At 40.1% G+C, this 21991-nt stretch overlaps 1 protein-coding gene across 1 annotated transcript; it reads left to right on the plus strand.

Annotated features, from left to right (window-relative positions):
- The first annotated feature begins 5098 nt into the window (after positions 1 to 5098).
- On the plus strand, positions 5099 to 19941 carry grhl2b (grainyhead-like transcription factor 2b). Its single transcript, XM_034545902.1, has 17 exons — positions 5099 to 5245; positions 5423 to 5498; positions 7194 to 7383; positions 7891 to 7958; positions 8690 to 9059; positions 9872 to 9942; positions 10092 to 10248; positions 10452 to 10563; positions 13537 to 13631; positions 15407 to 15565; positions 16619 to 16676; positions 16953 to 17092; positions 18318 to 18355; positions 18534 to 18625; positions 19503 to 19588; positions 19674 to 19738; positions 19827 to 19941. The coding sequence occupies exons 2-17, from the start codon at positions 5479 to 5481 to the stop codon at positions 19939 to 19941; spliced, it is 1836 nt and encodes a 611-aa protein (XP_034401793.1). The 5' UTR covers positions 5099 to 5245; positions 5423 to 5478.
- Positions 19942 to 21991: the final 2050 nt, after the last annotated feature.

Raw genomic sequence — 21991 nt, forward strand, 5'->3', positions numbered from 1 at the left:
CTGGTGGGGGATATCTCTCATGAGAGAAGGATGTGATTATGCTTTCAGAAGGAGGCAAAGAGTAAAAAGAAAAAGGGAGGGGAAAGTGAGTTTTCCCCTCACTGGATGTTGTTGTGCAGGGACTTGGTAGCTTAGGTTTGGGGTGAGGTGGGCGAGCCTTAGGGCCTGTGTGAAAGCAAATCTTCCAGGTGTCAGCTTCTCAATAGTGGAGGAGAATTTTATATGGCTGTCCATTGTGTGTATGAATAAGCAGGGTTTGCCGCAGACAGCCTGAGATTGTTTCCCCCATTTGGGTCCCTTCCTCCCGCCACAAGGGTTTTCTGGTTCACTTTCGGCTCAGCCAAGTTGTTTTTGAAGGATTCTTTTGTTGTAAATGATCTCCTGCAGTCTTTTGGTTTAAGTTTCTCACTGCACAACCACATACATAACCAGGGTCAGCTAGCTTTCAAGAAGATAAGCCGGGGTCAAGAAAGAGTTTTTAAAGATGCATTTCCATGTAAAGAAACTGGTCTGGCAACCAACCTTCACATAGAGCGGGAGAAACAGGGGCTGTCAGGGAGGCAGTGTGACCTCTTTGTTTCTCTGGAGGCTGTTGAGGGAAGAGGAAATCGGATTTCATCTTCCCCATTGGCAACTTCCTCTCCCTGCTCCCCCTTCATGCTTTCCTTTATTTTTTTTCCAAACCAGCAGGTTTTGCCACAGTCCACTGCTGCTGCCACCACACCACTGTGACAAGCCACAATGTTGCCAGACCAGTCTTACACAACTGTACACAAGCCGGGACAAAGTGACAACACATCCACATGCTGGTAACTTTCACAGCTGCTTTTAGAGGCCTCGTACCACGTGAATTGAACGTTATGCAGTTGAATGCAGTCGAAAGCACACACAGGGTTTGTTAAAGCATTTTACAGCAGCGTTTGTGCAGTGTTTTTTGACAAAGAAAAAAAAGGAAATCAAATTACATATTAAACCACCAATATCCCACAACAATTTATAACAAAAATCTATTAAAACCAGACTCAATGGTACAAATTGAGTGGAATGTATCTGTTCACTGGTTTATTAAAACTGACCGTCAGATGCCCGAGACATCACATCAAGAAGGCAAACCATGCCTTCAAGGGTAAAAAAATAGTACATTTCTTACCTCGACCCACACACCCACTTCTACACAAAGAGTGCAACTGAAGGAGAGGCGGAGGTCAGGCAGACGTAAGCCGGTCAGACACTGATTGTGAAGGTGGTGGCAGCGCTCGCTAACCCCGCTAACAGCAGCAGCAGCTCTGACACAACAGCAGCAGTTAGTGAATGGGGTCGACCGCATTGGATCAAATGTCAGTTTTAACACATATGTCATGGCATTTATCATTTATGAGACAGTACATGGTTGGTAGTGCTGAGCAGAATATGTTTTAACCATACATACTGTCAATATCTGACGCATACTGTCACTGTAAAGGAAGGAAGGCTCACCAAAATCTGTAAGCAAGGGCTGAAGAACAAATACTCATGTCAGTTGTATGAGACTGACAAAAAAAATATATAACGTTTTGTTGGATATCCTTAACCCCAAAAGTGAAACAATAGGCATTTGTTGCCCTTCTTGAGGAATAAACAGATCAACCGAAAACAGATGTTTTTTCTTCTCAGATCTTTTCAGACGAATCATTTTTAGAGCCCTGAAGAAATGACTTTGTGTCAAATTTAGGATCCTTTGGGTTGGGTCCTGAACAACTGCTCTGAAAATTATTCAATCTCAATCTCAATCTGGTATTTTAAGTCATCTCACCTTCCTCCCCATGTCATCATCCTCTTCCTCCATCCTCCTCTTCCTCCATTTTTTCCTCACTGATGTCCAAGGACAACACATCCGCCCCCCCCCAACTCTCCATCTGTCTCAGCTGTGAGTATCTGTGCTCAAACAGGTAGACTGACACCTAATCCTGGCCAAGTCCAGACAAGCTGCTTCTCCCTGCGAAAAAAACTCTAGGTATGTAGGATACACCTTTCACCTCTCTCTCTCTCACACACACACACACACACACACACACACACACAGAGGATGGTATTCTGTGGCTCTTGGCCCATGACTTTTCTGTCTTGCTCATGCCTGCTTGTGGCAGCTTGTCGCCTTCACACTATTCCCGTCGTCATACATGGCAGACATTCCAGCTGGGAGGAGTACTGTAGGGAACGGTACAGAGAAACAACCATTATCTTGATTATGTCAAGCAAAACTTCTCTCACTACTTCTCAGTTAGATTTATGAGTGGAGTTAATGATTCATAAGTGAAAAAAATTTGAGAAAACTCTTTATAGTAGTTTGCGCTTCTTTGTCATCGTTCTGTGTCTCTTTGTGTCTCTTTTCCCCGGGCGCTTCACTGAAGCCCACTGCTCCTTAATAACTAAGGATGGGTTAAATGCAGAGAAGAATTTCCCCACTGTGGGATCAAGAAAGTGTACATTATTATTAGTAGTAGTAGTATTTGTGGTAATGTTTGCCTCTTTGTAGTTGTTATGTCTCTTTGTGGTAATGTTTATCTCTTTGTAGTCGTTCTGTGTCTCTTTGTGGTAATTCTTTGTTTCTTAATAGTCATTTTGTTGTTGTTGTTGTTTTTCCAGATTGTATTTATCTGGTTTCCTGACAAATAGCATACAACAGTGGAACACCACGTTTCAAAGCAGGCTTTAAGTAACAAAACAGAAGACTTAAAGACAAAAACAAAACACCTGTACTGTAAAAACATGACTTTTATCAAATATATCATGTAGTTGTTGTTCTGTGTCTCTTCGTGGCAGTTTTATGTCTCTTCGTACTTGTTTTTTTGTGTATTTGTGCCGATTTTGCATCTGCGTTTTGTAGTTCTGTTGCATCTTTGTGTTTGATTGACTTTCCAACAAGAGACGTTGACATTCATTTCAAACAGAGGCTCTGGGCACAGACCCAAGTGCTCACAGGGCCTGTGCTCGGTAGCCCATTGAGTAATCCACTCGTGTAAAGGTGTTGATAAAGTTAGATAGAAATATGTGTTGGATGCATTAGCAGTCATATTTCTCCCCTATTTTAAACGTTTTGTTGGTCTCTCTTACTCTGTTGTCATTCTGTTGTTCATCTCTGTCTACAGTGTGTTGTTTGAAGAAAAGGACTCAGCCTGTATTTATCTAGCAGTTCCATTCAAACACATGCAGAGAGAGCTCAGCAAAGGCCCAGGTGCTCTGTAAAACAAATTAGACAAGGGAGGAAAGCAATGATCATCCACAGCACACGCAAACACATGCTCGCCCTTTACACACACACACACACACACACACACACACACACACACACACACACACACACACACACACACACACACTGACGGTTTAACTGAATCTGAAAAGTATTTTTTAGATTTCCATGTGAGAGTGCTTGAAGGCATTCATAAGCAAAAGGTTGCTTGTTGTTATGCAAATACATTCATAGGACATCAAACCAGTTAGTCAATTGCACCCCAACTGTTTCTGACTATCTATATGAGAGAGTTTATCTTTTCTGTAATATGTGGAAGAAGTTCTGAGATCTTATACAGCTGTAAATGTTGTGGACCAAAAAGTGAATTGTTTCACTCTGAAATGTAGCTGAATGGCTTCTTCTGGTCACATGACATCTATTGCATCTGTCCATCCGGGGAGAGGGATCCTCCTCTGTTGCTCTCCTGAAGGTTTCTTCCCTTTTTTCCCTGTCAAAGGTTCTTTTTGGGGAGTTTTTCCTGATCCGATGTGAGGTCCTGGGACAGGGATGTCGTATGTGTACAGATTGTAAAGCCCTCTGAGGCAAATTTGTAATTTGTGATATTGGGCTATACAAAATAAACTGAATTGAAAAAGTACCAATACTACCATAAAAAACCACTCCATCACAAGTAGTAGACTTGCATTCAAACTCATATTTAAGTACAGTCAAATCTTATCTCTAAAAATATTACTGTAAACTCTGAAAAATAACTAACTGCAGCTGTAAAACAAATGTAGTAGCATTTAAAAATACAATATTTGCTTAGAAAGCAGCACACAAATTAAATACTCAAGAAAAGTACCTCAAATATATACTAAGCATAATACTTCATTTAATGTACTTATTACTTCCCACCACTAAAAATGCATCTACATCTATGCATTTACATGAAGATGAAAAAACATTGATCTCATCCATAATCAATACTATCCATACCAATATGAGACATTGAACATTACACCTGACTTGAAATATTAATAATGTACAGAATGTATTTAGTCTGGTTTCTGATCTAATTCAGATTTGAGTTTTTTTGTGTTTTGTTTTTCAGTGTTTTCATTATTTCATTACTTAAAGTGTCGTTATTTTTGTTTGATTTGTGTTTTATGTGGGAATTAATTGTTGTAACAATAACATTTCATTGGGACTAATAACACCATGTATCTTTCCAAAAGAATAATTAAAACAACAACATAGGAGTATTTTGGGAGAGTGAGTCAGTAGCCCCCCCACCCCACCCCCTCCTACACACACACACACACACACACACACACACACACACACACACACACACATTGTTTGCTCTGGTGGGTTAATCCCACATATAGGATCACCTCATACAATGGCTTCATTAAGGGACAATAGCATTGTGTCAGTTAATGACTCCTCCCTGCCTTCTGTCTGCTCTGAGATTACCTGAGACACGGACACGTCATGAAAGGTCAAATCAGTGACTGTGGGACTAAAAGAAAACCTGTGGATGTGTGAGTGATAGTCAGATACCAACTATGATATACCGTTCTGCCATACAGCCAACAACGTTTAACATAATTGTTTTTATTTTCTGGAATACAATCTATTGCCAGACAAGATCATGTAACAGGTTAATCCTTAGTAATTACCTGAGTTTCTACGCTCTCTGACATTATGGTGCCTTCAATGCCGTCTTTTTGTTTGCTTGCAGGTGAGGCGGGTCTCTGCCCGCCTCTCTGACCCACCGGCCAATCGCAGCCCAGTTCAATCGGCAGCAGCCAATCAGCGTCCGACTCGCCCTCACCTTCAATTCTTTTTTTTACAGCGAAAGAATTTCAGCTAAAATTGCTTTAAACTGACATTAAAGCAAGCCAAATATTATAATGCATGGCAGGATGTGTGAACATGTGTCATAAGCCGCGTACAAATTGAACATGAGACAAGCAGAGCGATTGGCTGCTCGGGGACAAAAGCGGCTTTACCTGCCAGGTGGAGCGGAGGAGAGAAGTGAGGCGAGAGAGAGCGAGAGAGAGAGCGAGAGAGAGAGAGAGCGAGAGAGAGACAGAGTGAGCGGGAGAGAGGTGGGGGGGGGGGGGGGGGAGAGAAAAGAAGCGGGGAGAGAAAAGTTGACTTACCTGTAGCCCAACTTCTGGCAACTCACTCATTCTATTACCTGCTCCGACTTGAAAGTCCAGTTTCACAAGGAAGGATCGTAGAGGAAGCGAAATATGTCACAGGAGACAGACAAGTAAGTGATCGAGTCGGCGGTGAGGAACTCTGATGATTACTGCCAGGGAAAAGTTTTCTACGATCCGCTTATTGAGGAAAACACTTGTTTTTAAATTCGGGCTTAGGTTGTGTCTCAGGATAAACATAATGTCACTTTGTGGTCGCATTACTTTCGGATATCTATGTCAAATATTTACCTATTTTCTTTGGAGGAAACAAATAAACTTGGCGCTGTGGATTTCATTAGAGCCGAAAACGCCATTTTTGACTGATAGACGACAAATCCCTGAAAGTACAAAGTCTGTATTTTCTAAACACTTGGATGACTTTGACTGAAAATAAGAGTTTTAGCGCACCGGTTGCATTGCATTCCGTGTTTCACATTTTAATGTCTACAGTGCGCGGTGGTGGGTCTGCGTGAGGACAGTTTGGGCCTACTGGGTTGTTTTGTAACACCATGGAACTTTATTTATATTAAAAAACTACAACCTTTGTGCATAACTATTTCTACGACAACCTTAAACTTTATGAGGACCTTTGACACTATTTTCTACTCACACTCACACTCCTAATATCTTCTTAAATATCAGCAATAGCAGAGGAGGCCTTGGCTGACAGAAGTCTCAAAATGATAATAACGGTATTATTAATAATCTACATTTTTAAATATTACTATTGTCACTGAAATAGTTCAAATCATGATGTGTGTGATCTATTATTGTTGGTATTATTATTATTATTATGAATATTATGGTGTATTCAAAACAAATACATGTCTCTTAGTGTAACTACAGTGATGCTGTTTCCATGCATCCTGCATCAGCCACTATTATGATCCACAGTGGTAATATTTAGTATGATCCACCAGAGTAGAGTTGTTCAAATCATAAACATCCCCTTCTGTCTTTGGCCTTTTTTTTTTTACCTGCATAAGCTCTCTACCTGCAGACATTGGTTGCCATGGAGAAGTTTTCTTGGATTTGTAGGTCAATATAAAAACATCTACCTGCCTTTTTTCCACCATTACACTTCTTTCCATAAAGTTTAGCATCAGTGTGATATCACAGTTTAGAGCATACATGGGTTTGTTTTATTAGGCAGATGGGATTTAATTTCTATTAGATAAATCATAACAGTAATTATACAAATTATGTCATGATGAAAATTAGCTTTCAACACTTATGTTAATTTTACTGCTAACAATATTCCCTGATTAATATTTCCTGGTTTGATTCCAACAAACTGAATGATGAATGAACAGAAACAGTGAGTGTGAGGTTTATAAATGTCTACTCCCAAGACTCTTCCAGAAGGTGTGACATAATGATACCGTCCATAGTACAACAAGTGCAAGTTGACACATTCAGAGCCCTCAAAAGTTCAGAGATGTTGTGACTGACAACACTGTGTGTTTAACTGGTCTGTGATCTCAGCTTGAGTGGGCCTTCAGAGTGGAGAGACAAACCCACGTAAACACACAAGTAAGGCATGAAAAGGGCTACAGTGTGAACTTTTCATTATCATTTAATCTATTCTTTTTTTTTTTTTTAAATGACTTATTTGAAGAATAAGGACAAATGACCATTTTGTGAAGAAAATGTGAAAGCAGAGGAAGAAGAGTACATGTTGTCATGATTATGTGAAGCTAAAACCAGCAGATTCATGTTTCTAATCTACGGCCATTTGAATTAACATGTTTATGCATGTCTCCCAGTAAGCGTCTGGTAGTGGTGGTCCCCAACGAGAGCTCCTACCCTGCAGTGCGACAGGCCTACACCAGCGAGGACGAGGCATGGAGGTCGTACCTGGAGAACCCGCTGACCGCCGCCACCAAGGCTATGATGAGCATCAACGGGGACGAGGACAGCGCCAACGCCCTGGGCCTGCTCTACGACTACTACAAGGTCTGGATGGAGGATTGGATGCTTTTCTTCACCTTGTATGATAAAAAAACGGACTATCTTTTGGGAGTTTCTACTACTTCATTTTTACTTTAAAGCAGCTTAGATTTATTTGAATAAGAAAGTCTGGATGCTGAACATATGTGGATGTAGTGCATTGTACTATGATATGTTGATACTATGATATGTTGCATCTTTCAGAGAAAAACAGGATAAATGAAAATCACAGGAAAAAAAGTCATCATTTCATAGCATATTATTTTAGACATTTCCAAATGACACTGACTGTTTAAAAAACGAGTTAATATGCTCCCAGCGTGAGTCAGTGGACGTCCAGCAAAAGAATTCCCGGCACACCGATTATTATTAAACCACAATTCTCAAAACACTGATAATAACAATACATTGTGAGAGCAATTTTGTACCGTTTCATCAAACATGACAAATGACGGAGACACAAGTCACTCATCCAACACATTCTGATGACACATCCTTCTTTTTTCCATCCAGGTGCCTAAAGAAAAGAGGCTTCTGCCAGTTCCCAAAGTCATTGAAACTCCAGAGGAACAGCAGAAGAGGTCAGTGACTTTGGGTCTCGCTCAAGGTTGCACAAGTACAGACAGAAATACAAAAATGCTAAACATGTAGTTGCTAGCAGACGTTTCCCAGTAATGTGTGGAATTAAATCCTGGAGTTCAGTCATTGTAGTATTTGACGTGTTGCAGCCGGGGTTAACATATAAAGCAGTTAAATATATCAATTTTCAGTTTTATTAAGTGATATTTTATTTATTGTGATATAAAGCAAGCACTTCTAGTATGCATGTGTGCATGAGTGAGTCTTGTTTCATTTGAAGCACTAATACTGAATGTAAGAGGATCAGGTTTCAAGAAAGCCAGTGAAAACCTCCTCATCTCTGTAGAAGAAAAAGAAAATACTAAATATTTCATGACATAACAAAAACATTTTATCAATTTTTCCCCTAATTTATACATAATTAGGGAAACATTCAAATGGAAGAAATCCAGGTCTTTTTTCTGAATAGAAGAGTGAGGATGCATCGTTACATTTCTGTCGTTGTGTTTACATTTGGTGACACTCACCAAAACTCATTGTGAGTGTCCTTTAAGCCTAGAACAAACATGTTGGCAGCATTTATTTACCTCAAGAAGTTGTTGTTTCCCTTCCCCAGTTGTTCCTCGTAGCCTAACAAAGCATACAATACATCTGAAGTTTAAAAAGCTGTACAGCCATTCAAGAAAAGGTGAGGCGTGCAGAAATACGGTGTTTCATCCATGTTTTTGTTCAGGTCTGCATTGCCGAGCAACCCCGACAGCCAAAGCGAGGTGGAGATGGTGGACAACCGTGTTCAAGTCCTCAAATCTGTTCCCGTCAACCTGTCGCTGAACACGGAGCACCTGGAGAACAAACGGGAGCACTTCAGCAGCTTGACCGCGGTGTCAGGGGATGGAGGGTCGCCGGCGGCGGTGAAGGCCGAGGTGTACGCGCCCGTCTTCATGACGGGAGCGGGGCTCCACTACAGGGTGGAGGGAGAAGAGTCGTCCAGGGTGATCTACGAACAGAGTCCGTATGAGGTGACCACCGTCAGTCACAGCTCGTATGTGAAAGAAGACCAACAGAGTCCGCCTGACAGCCCGTATGAAGAGGAGAGAGACGGGGTGAGAGACGAGGTCGTGGTCTGAACAGATGCGGAGAAAACTCACCTGAGAACGGGGGTTCCTAACCTGGTGGGGACGCGGGTCAAAACATATTTCATCTGAACAAAATAACATTTATTGTTCTGACTTTTTTCTAATTCTGACTTTTAAAAAAAAATCTTGAGACTGAACCGGAAGATGTTGCTCATTATCCCAACTGACCATGACTCGTAGACATATTTAACCCACGCCGCGGGGGTCACAAGTAGACTATTCTACATTTCAAGGGGACAAAAGCTGTAGAAAACCCGTAGAAAACCTCAAATGTGAGATCACGAGTAGATATTTTAGCACCAGTCAATTAATTGTGATGTTTCTGTAGAAACAAGAACATTTACTAGGTACTGGAAAAACACTCTTCTGCTCTTATTCTATTAGTATTATATCCACAAACCACAGCTGAAAGAATGACCCGGCACACATTGGGCGTTGTTGAAAGACACTCTGGAAAATGTAGCAAGGCACAACAAAAAACAGAAAAACATTACAAGACCGAGTGTCAAATGCTGAAGATCTGAGAGAACATGCAAAGGTGGAGTTGTTGTGTAATGGTACGTGAAGAGAGATAGATGTTTAAATATGATTCACAGAGAGTCCAAAGGTTCATTAACTGAACAAGAAACTACAAGTGGTACAAATTTTAAATTTTTCATTCTGACGATACTGTTTTTTTTTTTTTTCTTCTCGTTCACAGCATTGTTTAACGAGTTCCTCTCAGCCTAAATTAACTTGAAATTCTGCCCAAATAATTTCCTCTTTCTTTATGTTTCAAGCGTTCTCAACAGAAGTACAACACACCTTCCTCTCTGGCTACAGATGACTTCTTATTTCACCAGGCGGGAGTGTAAGTCACTCTGAATACAACCACCTGGTCTAATTACAGCCAAATGATCTGGAAATGTGTCACATTGTGAATATTAAAATCTTTAACCCCAAACTCAATCCCACCTTGTTATATCTAATCACATATTCTGTGTGTGTGTGTGTTTGCAGTGACAGCTTCCAGTACACATTGGACGCCACTCGCTCGCTGCGTCAGAAGCAGGGTGAGGGGCCGATGACCTACCTGAACAAAGGCCAGTTCTACGCTGTGACGCTCAACGAGCTGAGTGCCAACAAACGCCTCCGTCACCCCATCAGCAAAGTTCGGGTGAGGCTTTTTAAAACATCTGCCCTAAAGTTATCCCTCTTATTCTTATTTAACCACGCAAAACACCAAGTGGAGCATTTAGCAGATAAAGAGAGGTTATCCCTCAGGCGTTGGTCGAGACATCACATTTATACATGTGAGGTTAACACCTCAAACACAGGCACTGTTTCAGTTGAATCATCTCAAACATTGTTCCCTCTCAGAGTGTGATCATGGTGGTGTTCAGTGAAGACAAGAACCGAGACGAGCAGCTGAAGTACTGGAAGTACTGGCACTCCCGGCAGCACACGGCAAAACAGAGAGTCTTAGACATCGGTAAGACTTACTTCTTACTCCTTCCAAGACGTTCTCTGTGTTTATATGGGAACAACAGCAACTTCTCGAATGAATCAATACACACAAACTGAAATGATGACGGATTTATGTTATTGCAAACGCTGGAATGCACTTGGCTAGAAGGCATGACAGAACTGAGAGCAAACAAGCCCCGCCCCAACTGTCTGCCTCAAGCTGTTCAACTGTCCACCATCATCCTCCATCAGACAGGAGGCTGGGCTGCCCTACACACACACACACACACCTGAATCTCTTAATGTCTAGGTGTTGCTGAGACACACTACATAAATCCTCTAATCTCCTCGACATTGCCTGAAAGATTAAGCAAAAAACACTCACTTGAGAAAAAACTTGATAATCCAAAACTCGTGACAAATTTCATCTCTCTAACAGCATATCCCACACGTGTACGCTGTTGATCTGAAGGCTCGTATTGTATCTTACAACTTTCGAGCTTTTGCATTCAGGCATTTTTTTTAGCATTTGTACACCTTGTTGAATGAGTGCGTGTGAGAAGCTTGTAGGCGGTTTTACAAGCGTGGGCCTGCTAACCAGGCAGAGATTGAGAGGTATGTGTGGGGTGGATGGGACACACACACACACACACACACACATATACACAGCTTGTTGGGACAAGGAAAGGAATGTCTGCCGCAGTGTTACCTTGACTGCTTTTGGTCTGTTGAAGGTAATTCTTGCCCAATTTAGATCTTCCTCTTAATTCCTGTATTTACGTGAACCGAGACAATTCGGAATCAGATGACAATTCACACGTATCTTTGTATCTACCAGTAACTGTTGCTACCAACATGGGCTGTTGTGAGTTGATTGTCGTTTCTAAACACCCTTTGACATGGGTCACAAATAGGCATCGCTATGTAGTAAAGAGAATAGTTGGACATTTTAGGAAACAAACATTTGCTTTCTTGTCGAGAGTGAGGTGAGAAGATTGATACCACTCTCATATCTCTCCGTTAGATATGAAGCTACAGCCATTAGCCGCTTAGCTTAGCATAGCATAGCATAAAGACTGGAAACGGGGAAACTGCTACCCTTGCCTATCTTACTAATGATCACAAGAAATAGTCCTGAATATAACCACACATTTTTACACCTTGTTTTAAGTACAAATTAGACTAGACTAGAGAGACAAGATACAACGTGTTAGTTTGTAAGCTTTAGAGTTGCTACAAGCCACATTTGAGTTATCGTTGGAGTCGAGATTTTGTTTCCAGTCTTTATCTAAGCTTATTGTACAGACATGAGAGTGGTGTCAATTTTCCCATCTCATTCTCAACAAAATAGCCAACAACTATTCCCAGATTTCCCAAAATGTCAAACTATTCCTTGGAGCAAAAAAGGTTTAAAACGGCTGCATAATAATATGCTTGTACCAAATTTTTTAATCAAACTACTTTAGATTTCCCAATAAATGTGGACTGATAGTTGTTTTGCTGCTAAAAAGCATCTTAGTGTAATTTAAAGATGAAACATTTGTTAAAGGTGCTAGTATATCCTGTTGAGAGGAAATGTTTTATCTTTTTCAGCATGATTCCTTTTGGCATCCTGTTTGGCATTTGCCAGCATAATAAGTCTGTGTTTCTTTGTGTGTATGAGCTATAAATAGAACAATGTGCATCTAAAGCTTGAGCCACAGGGCTGAAGTACTTCTCTGTCACACTGATACATGTTTGTGTACACACAGATACCGATCTGCTTATTTGAATGCACACACGCATTCAACACGCTGTACAAACATAGTTCCCTAAAACGGATTGCAAAACAAGGAGGCTGAGAAACCACTTAATATAAAACTTCTGATTACTTTCATTATTGATTAATATCTGACATATTCACATTGCTTCAGTCCAAAACACAAAGATAATCAGTTTAAGTCCCACAGTGGGGACATTTTTAATCGACTATCAAAAATGCCAATTACTTTTCTTTTACAAAATACGAATCGAACAATTAACTCATCATCTCAGGTCTAATTAATATTATTCACTATTTTTTAGTGCATGATTGTGCATCAAAGTGGGGAGTCTCAAACAGCTCAGTAGGTCAAATGACAGACCGCTCCACCCTGCTCCACTCGATAGAGCCGGTAACCTGAGGCTGTCCAGAGAGCTGATTTGAATAGCGGTGGAGGTGGGGGGAGGGGGGTCATCATGCCCCTGGGCCGCGTCACAGAAGGGATCTTTTGAATGAGGTTATTTAACGGGGCATGTTGGCAGATAGGCATGTTGCTGCCTGCTCTGCTGCTCTGTGCACCTGCTAGATGACCAGTGTGTCGCTGTAACAGTGGTTATTATGATGATGGAGGAGGTCGGAGGTCACTGAAGCAAAGGAGGGGATGCTCTGAGATGTGACCAGCAGAAATGTTGCAGGATGAGCTGCTTCTCCAAAGAAATTGTGCCCAAAACATCCTATCAGCGTCTACAGATAGATTATATTGTATCCCAGGTGCTCATCCTTCTCTCAATACGCCCACTTTCCTAATAGATCTAATCCTGTTTGCTCCTACTGAAGACTTAATTAATATACCTTCTTTTTTTTATATTCATGTGAGCTTTTTCCACAGTATACCAGCGTACTCAATGCCTCACATTTGTAGTACCTGTAGTATGTGGTCACACAGGTCAACAACAGCCAGCCGATGTGCTCACCTGACTGGCTTTTAATATCCTCCTGTGTTTCCTCCCGCTGCCTTTGAAGCATTTGAGAGTTTGTTTGCACAAGCAGATAAGGTTATATCTTGTAAAATTGAAGCGTGCCATTTGATTGCTTATCTTAAAAAACAATAGCTACCTACTTTTGTCCTTTATTGATCAATTTCTGCTGTGTGTGGAGAGTTTTCAGAAGATATCAGCAAAATGTAATTTGAAGACGTTATATTTGAAAGGTTGTTTTTACTGCAGAAATAAACCATCCCTCTGTTTGTCGTCACAGCTGATTACAAGGAGAGCTTCAACACAATCGGCAACATTGAAGAAATCGCCTACAACGCCATCTCTTTCACCTGGGACGTGAATGAAGAGGCCAAGGTATAAAAAAACTAATATTACAGTTTTATTGCTCGACGTAAATGTCTCTGTAATTTGAAGAGAAACCGGTCTTCTATATTTACACTAGCTGGAGGCGTGTTGTAGATGTAAAAGAAAAAAGCAGCGAGACAGGTTTTTTTGTGCTGATTCAGGTGTTGGCAAACAAATGCACTGGCTGGAGAACTTGCTGTGATGGAAGCACTTCGACAGACATTAACACACTCGGGAGCTCACTTAAAAAACGATGAATTTAAACATCCTTGTTTTGTTTTAATATAAGAATTAAAAGCCTAAAGAGGTTCCTTTGTGCCTGTTGGTATGTCTTCTGCTGTCTGCCAAGCTGATGGGCAGTGTTGTGTACTTTCGCTCTGTTTGTCTTCTTCGTCTTTGTGAAGCTCACTCCTTTGTAGCCACTCCTTTAATGGAGCTCCGTCACTGTTTAACTCCAGAGGCCCCCGAGGGCCAATACACACCAATCCCGGTCCCCACCCTCTGTTGTTTGTTTTGCCCTCATTTCTATGTGAATGTAATCGACTATGTGTGTGTGTGTGTGTATGTGTGTGTGTGTGTGTGTGTGTGTGGCTCGTTCATTGTAATAGCAGCCTATGAACAAAGACGTTGCTATGGTGGAAATCCAAGCACACTTCTCTGAGCCAATATTGACTCTCTCGCTCTCTCTCTCTCTCTCTCTCTGCTTCTATCCGTCTCTGTCTCTCAATCTGTGTGACTCATTGAGAATGAATATATATATATATATATATATATTTATTTGTTGCAGTGCGGGAACAGGTGTAATGCCCAGGTGGTTTAGTGTGCATGCCTCAACTGTTCCAAATGTCTTCAGCAATTTGTATAAAGGAAAATTTAGTTTATTTTATGTGTAGACCAAATACAAATGTTTGAATGCCTATTTTATGTCTTAGAGAATATAGGAAACAAGTTATTTATACCTGGAAAGTAAATAAGGGTATCTGGATTGTCGGGACAATAAAGAAAGAGAGAACACCTTTAATAATAGGTCTATATGTATATATATATATATACCGTATATATATCCTTGTTTTTGTATGTGGTCTTGACAGCATCACCAGAGCTGAGAATATAAAGTTAAAGCTCTGTGCTTCATGTATATATTTAATTTAGTTATTCTTGACTTCATGTCACAGCAGAAAATTGAGACGTGTCAGAAAACGAGGAGAGTTCATTTATTTACTTAATGAGAAAGTCAGGCTTTAAGTCACATCGCCTTTATCCGGGTCCATGTTTGTAAAAAAGCAGAGGGTATGGTCTAAATACATAGAAAACTGCAGATAATACAGAAATAGATACAGAAATATAACACCTTTTATGTAACAGCTCCTCACTAATCTAGTGTGCTATGTAACCATGCAATTACATGTAGTTGTGATGTCTATCAGGGATTTTAAGATATCTGAAACTTCTGGTGGAAAATAAACACAACAGAGGTAAAAAGGAATTTTGTTTGTGTAGAAAACAAATACATTTGAAACTCCCAGCAGCAGAAACAATCCGGCCCTCACCGTAGACATTTTACATTTGTCTTTGGGAAAAACTAAAGTTTTTGAAATGCAGACTTTATGATAAATTGATAAAGTTGTTGTGGATGTTTTGGTGGGTTGTGTTCAAAAGAATGAAAACACTCCTCTAGAGAAAATAGCCAAAGGAAAACATGTTTTTCATTTGTCATTTATTGTAAGTTTAAATTGACGTATGTAAAACCCTCTTCCTTCTCCCTCCTTTGTGAACGGTGGCAGATCTTCATCACGGTCAACTGTCTGAGTACAGACTTCTCCTCTCAGAAGGGGGTGAAGGGTCTTCCTCTGATGATCCAGATCGACACGTACAGCTACAACAACCGCAGCAACAAGCCGCTGCACAGGGCCTACTCACAGATCAAGGTCTTCTGTGACAAGGTGAGAGAACACTTCCTCTGCATCACTTATCAGGATGTCGTCTGGATTCTAGATCATGTTTTCATTAAGTATCTCAAGGTGGTGTATTGAAATTACTTGTTTTATATCAGTCAAAAACTAAAAGGCATTCCGTATACTAACATATGTGACAAATAAAAGACGTAATTGAGATGAGGACTAAATGAATAAGACGGAAAAGTTCAACTCCAGCTGCATTCAGCAAAGCATTTTCTGTAGAGTTGCTCCTCTGTGAAGCTTTACTATCTAAATTATGTCCTGATCAAAGTAAGCCTCCAAGTTACATTTGAATATTAATTTGCTGTTTGCCATTTCTGTCAATTCACATGACAATAATGTTTTTTTATAGAGATTGTGTTTGTTGTTTGTTTCTTCTGGACTGCACTCAAACAACAACAAGCAGTGCAACAAACTGGCAGGACAGCAAAACGAAACACACGCATGATATATGTTACTATCGTGAATTATTTTGTGTCTACTATTTTATGTAATCACTCTAGTAAAGCACATAGCTCTAAAATGCAGCGTTCTCCTAACATTTAAAGGCAAACTTAAACAACTGTATTCCTGTGTGAAAGAACTACGTAACATCCTGTTGTACAATTTGTCGCGGGGGAAGGCTAAAAGTTCAAATATTTTAACTTTTATCGTTCTGCTCATTACATGTGTACCGTCTGAATGCAGCATTACATACGTGTTTATAATATAAATTCATCTTTACCAACAAGTGAGAATGCTGCAGTGTAAATTATAAAAAGAGACACAGACTGTGTGTTTGACTGCACTACAGGTTGAGTCAGGGTGTTAAGTCATGAGTCCTCCCTCTAGTGGTCACAGTGCGCAGTGAGCCTCCAGAGACACATGCATCACACACGCACACACACACACGCACACACACACACGCACACACACACGCGCACACACACACACCATGTAATGCAGACACGATGTGATGTGACTGCTCATTAGAGTGTTTAAAGGAGGCTCGTATCATTTTCTATGTTCAATATGTGTTTGTCTGTTGTTTTCTTTCAGGGAGCAGAGAGGAAAATAAGGGACGAGGAGAGAAAACTGTTTCGCAAGAAGTCAAAAGGTTTGAGTTGCATGATAATCAGTTTGTTCGTAAAACTTTGGCATCAAAATCAGAGAAAATTATAGATCCAGGGTGCAATATGAGTAGTGGAGAGGTATGAAATGCCCTCTTGATAACATGAAATTACGGTGAATACATTGCCATCTTCTGCTTTTTTAGTAATAATTGTGACTACAAGGTGTTAATTTGTGTTTGAGCGTTGTTTCTTTTTGCTGGAAAAAATTAAATACAAATCAATCGGCTCTTTTCTCAATCTTCTTCTTCACTGCTGTTCAGGTAAAGATGGAGGTGTAGGCGTGATAACCGTTCCTAAGAAGCCCGACACCACTTACTTCAAGACCATGGGTGACTTGGAGGCTCAGCCCGTACTCTTCATCCCCGACGTTCACTTTGGAAACCTGCAGAGGGCCGGACAGGTAGACAAACCCTTCTCTATGCACACAAATCAAAGAACTTGTGTCCCTTCAGCTGAGTTTGTCTGCTCAAAAGTCAAATTGGAGCCACAGCTTTGTTTCTGAATGACCTGATGGCTGAATTTCAGCTACAGATCAAAACTTGTACCACCATTACTACATTTCAGAGGGAATATTGCACTTTTTAAAACATTTTTATTTCACACATCAAATTTCCAATAAAATAAGAAACTTCCCAGATGGTTTTATTTTAATGATTGTTTGATGCCTGAAGAGGTCAAATTCAACAATATTTAACAGCGATGCAAATATTGGAGGTTGAATGACAGACTTGTTCATTTAATGAAGCTCTTTCTTTTTCAACAACAATGTGCTGAATTAAAAGCCCAATGTGTCTTCATATGGGGCCAAACCAGAGTGTTGGGTTGTGAACTTATTTTATACATTTCAAAACGTTACAGGGCATCCTATAGGATAATCCCATCGTTGGTTATCAAGTCATCATGTAAACAACTTGCATTGCCTTTCCACCTGTGCCTGTTTTACATATGATGGCACCATCTTATGGTTAAAATGCATCAATCCTGCCAAAAGAACAAATCAAAAATCCAATGAAATCAATTGAATTTATGACAAATTGTATAAAAACTAAACATATAACTTAACATATTTGTACAATTATGTATCACAAAAGCAATAGATCACATTCACACCTTAATGAATGCACTGGAATGATCAGCCTCACGTGACTGAATGGAAACAATGATAAATTATGCAGTGTTTCCTCTCTCCAGCTCTCTCTGCATCCCTAATTGCATCCTTAGCAAAAGTTATTGAGGGAAATAAATAATAAATAAATACTAAGAAAAGACAAATCTTTCTCATAAATGAAGAAAGTTGTTCAGACATATTTTAACCATATAGTGAATCAGAAAACAAATCTAATATATAACTTGAGTTTAATCTGTGATCCGTCTTCTCTGGTATGAAACTCCAGCGATCTGTCCGATCAGCTGCAGCGTCCAATCAAATAACTGATACAATATTTTGCTAACAATATATTTAATTTTACCTGTCAATGGTGGTATTTTGGAAATGAACATGAGAATGAGAACTTAAGTAAATGTAAGTAAATAATTAATTAGGAAAAGGTCTGCCTGTCTTAAATATTCTACTCTTTTGTTTTTATTTGTACATAAAGCTGAAATACATCCTACTTAATTTGCAGGTGTTTACCTTCAACACGGAGGAGATCGAGAGAGAAGGGTGAGTGTGCGTTTGTAAGAGCATTTTTATTTACATCATACAAATATTAAGTATGCAAATGAAAGCAGGTACATATACCGACCAAACACATTTAGAGGAGGTGCATGTCACCACAAGTGCAAACACAATGCATATGTTTATGGCACATGACACTTTAGTTTGTGTGTGCTTTCACCAGAAGTGTGCTGGTGAAGAGGATGTTCAGGCGGTCGGATGAAGATGTGTGTCCATCGCCTCACAAACAGATCAAAGAGGAGACACACAAGAGAGGTACAAGATGGTTGCCTCATGTCCTAAGACAGCAATGCAATAGTCCGAAGATATTCAATATGCAATCATGTAAAATAGAGGAAACCAGCAAACCCCTGGAAACAAGGACTGTTGCCATTTTTGCAAAATAAATGTGTCAGGAAAAGGCTTTTTTCAAAATGGTTGGTTAATTTTCTGTTGATGAACAGCAACCGTAATAGTTTGTTGTTGTTTTTTGGTCATCATACAAATGTTAAGACATTACTTTCTGGTAACGTTGGCTTGTGTTGCTTATTATTTCTGGACAATATACAAGCATATATGACTAATCAATTTAAATCAGAAAAAAACAACTATTCAACGTTTCCCGCCAGGTGTTTTCCAGCAACAGCGACATTTCCTGTCGCATAGACAACCAGATTTCTTTCCACTTTCCTCAGAGTTTAGCACCTTCCAACAACACAGGACACTTTGGGTGAACTTACATAGATACTCTGGTTACTGGGGATAGATACGGATGACTACTGGGGAAAAGGCGCTGTGTCTCTGTTCTGGTTGTGCAATGATTGCAGGACTGATTTTGCTTCCTTTGGGCCATAAATTGAACCTTCATTTTCCCTCAGATTGTATCTGGTGGCAGACAGAATTGTGTCGTGAAAGCAAAGCTTATTGGGTCACCGGTCTGAACACAGATAGTGCCATTATATATAACAGCCATCACATTGTGCAATCAACATGTATTCCATAATGATAAGATAAACTAGTCTATTGCCACTTTAAAGAGCCAGACAGTCTGTGAAACCAGAGGCTAATATTCACATTGTCCCAGATGTATAGATTGTATTACCTAAAACTGTGGCTGACAGTTAAAGGTTTATTCTTCCTCGTCTCTCTGCAGTGCTGTTGTACGTAAGAAAGGAGACGGACGAGGTGTTTGACGCTCTGATGCTGAAGTCTCCCACGCTCAGAGGCCTAATGGATGCTGTGAGTGCCGCCGAGTGAGCTCAAAGGCACGATTCATTTGCTGCAGAGCGCCTGTTTACAAACTGCTTTAATCTGTCAATCGTAGATATCAGAGAAGTACGGCGTGGCCACAGAGAGGATAGTCAACGTGTACAAGAAAAGTAAAAAAGGGTGAGTAAGGAAAAAGATTCCGGTTTGAGGCGTATTTGGAGCCTCATGTCGAGCATATGAAGTTCAACTTGAGTGTCCTTTGTGTTAGGATCCTGGTGAACATGGACGATAACATCATCGAGCATTACTCCAACGAAGACACCTTCGTCCTCAACATCGAGAGCTATGCAGACGCCTACAAGATCATTCTGACGGAGATCTGACCGCTCGTCAGCCGACCCTGAGGACTGCAGGTTGAGACAAAAGAGACGCTGTGACTGCTGGTTGGCTGAAATTTACGAGGCTGCTATTGATTGGCTGATGAGCTGACGGACAGTATTGGAGACAGTCCGTTGATGGCGTTGGTGAGACGCTCTGAGGGCAACGTCGACACCCCTCGTCCCTCTCTGACACTGTTCAGGCCCTTAAGGACTTCATGAAGCAAGTCGTATTTTCTGTGCCCGAGGACGACGGCCCTAATAAAAAGAGGACATAAAAGACATCTTTACGAACTGGTTATATTTACTTCCTATAGTTGTAGTCATCCCCTATGCTGTGATGTGAAATGACGGAGTACAGATCAGTGCCCTACACCTTTGCTGAATATGTTTTATCGTGTATAAAAAACAAGTTCTACTTTTCTGTACAGTCTTGTGTTTTTGCCAAATAACACGAAATGCCTGATGTACTGTATTGTAGCTGGAATTAGTTGGCCCTAATTAACTTAGCTTCTTTGCATGCCAGTCTTTGTATTTTTTAGTTATGTTAATATTTATTAATGACAATGTTTTGCATTTCTTCAGCAATTTATCCCAGAATTTCAAGTACTTTACATTTCAATGACTGTGTTCAAAGTCACCCTCTCTAAAGAGTACGCACGCTTTTAAATGGTTTCTCTATATTCTTCAGCCATGTTCCTACGACTAACATGTCAACAAATAGCCAAAGTGTTTCTTTGTAGGACCTAGCATAAGATGGCAATGATTTAATAATACTGTTCATTTGTCGGGTGACAGATCGCACTTGGCCTCATGTGCTTGGCTGTATTGAAAAATGAATAAAGGTTTGAACATAGATTGTCATTTTTTATTAAAGCATGACTTGAGTGAGCCTCTACGAGGCTGACCAATCGGCCGATAATATACACAATTGCAACTGATGGTAAATATTTATATTGAAACAATGAAGATGATGAAAAAGAGAGTTGAAGTTTTAATGCTGACTGACACGTTTTAACAAATCGAGAGGTAGTAATGTCTTCATTTTGTGTGTTTTAATGCAACTTAGCAAAGTGGTCGCTTCAGTCACGCGGTTGTCATGGCCGATTGTCTTTATTACACTGTACACCATGTCTAAATACTTATAAGCCATTTCCCCATTTATTTGAACAAAATGGACATCCTACACAACACAAATGCAATACAAAATCTACAAAATAGGTAACAACAGATAACAACTGAACAGTATAAATGGATACAATACTGTATTTCTTTTATTTAATTCATCTATATTTGGCACTTGACCACAAGATGCTATTGAAGTGTAATGTGGGACTGACGTACCTGATCACCGACTTAAATTGTGCAGAGAATTCATCACAACCATTTGTTTTCCCCCCAAAGTCATCATTCATCCGCCTGTGAAGACTACTGCAACTCACAGGTAGAGGCATGCCAACATGAAGCAGAATGGAGGCACGAAAGAGCCATCAGTAAATCGTACAAAAATATGCTGCTGTTCCGTTAGTGGTTTGTTAATATATCTGTAATCTCCATCATCACAGCAGTGCTCGAATCGTCTACAATTATATTCACATTTCAACGTTGGTGCACATTCAAGAAATGTAAAGTCACAATTACACAAAACGTGAGATTTGCAGATGCAGCTGATGCACTTTAACGACCAGTACACCATTCAGAGACCGATTACACACCGTTTATGCAGGAACAACTCAATGACTGGGAAATATGATTTCAGTAGAGGGGCGGCTTGAGATCAAACTGAGATCTGTAGACGTTTTTTCTTTTCTTTTAAAAAGGGAAATAAGACGCTACATAGATTAACTGTAGCTGTGAGGATTAATAAGAGGCTTCTCATTACTACTGTTGTGGATATTCAAAAGGTGAATGCATAGCAATATGTGTGGTCCTCTCCTTTTTAACATCTCTAGAATAATATGAGTGAATATACTGTACAACTTTCTTTCATATCATGGTCAAATAAAATGTTCATCATCCCATCAGAATAATTTATACACCAATATTTAAGGGAATT

Source organism: Cyclopterus lumpus, chromosome 11 (assembly GCF_009769545.1).
Source record: "Cyclopterus lumpus isolate fCycLum1 chromosome 11, fCycLum1.pri, whole genome shotgun sequence".
Taxonomy (NCBI): Eukaryota; Metazoa; Chordata; class Actinopteri; order Perciformes; family Cyclopteridae; genus Cyclopterus; species Cyclopterus lumpus.

Excerpts from the sequence above, each read along its gene's own strand:
- grhl2b (XM_034545902.1), top strand. The coding sequence starts at position 5,479 with ATGTCACAGGAGACAGACAA. Across the intron at positions 9,943-10,091 it reads TTATTTCACCAGGCGGGAGT|TGACAGCTTCCAGTACACAT; the intron begins GTAAGTCACTCT and ends GTGTGTTTGCAG. Across the intron at positions 15,566-16,618 it reads TCAAGGTCTTCTGTGACAAG|GGAGCAGAGAGGAAAATAAG; the intron begins GTGAGAGAACAC and ends GTTTTCTTTCAG.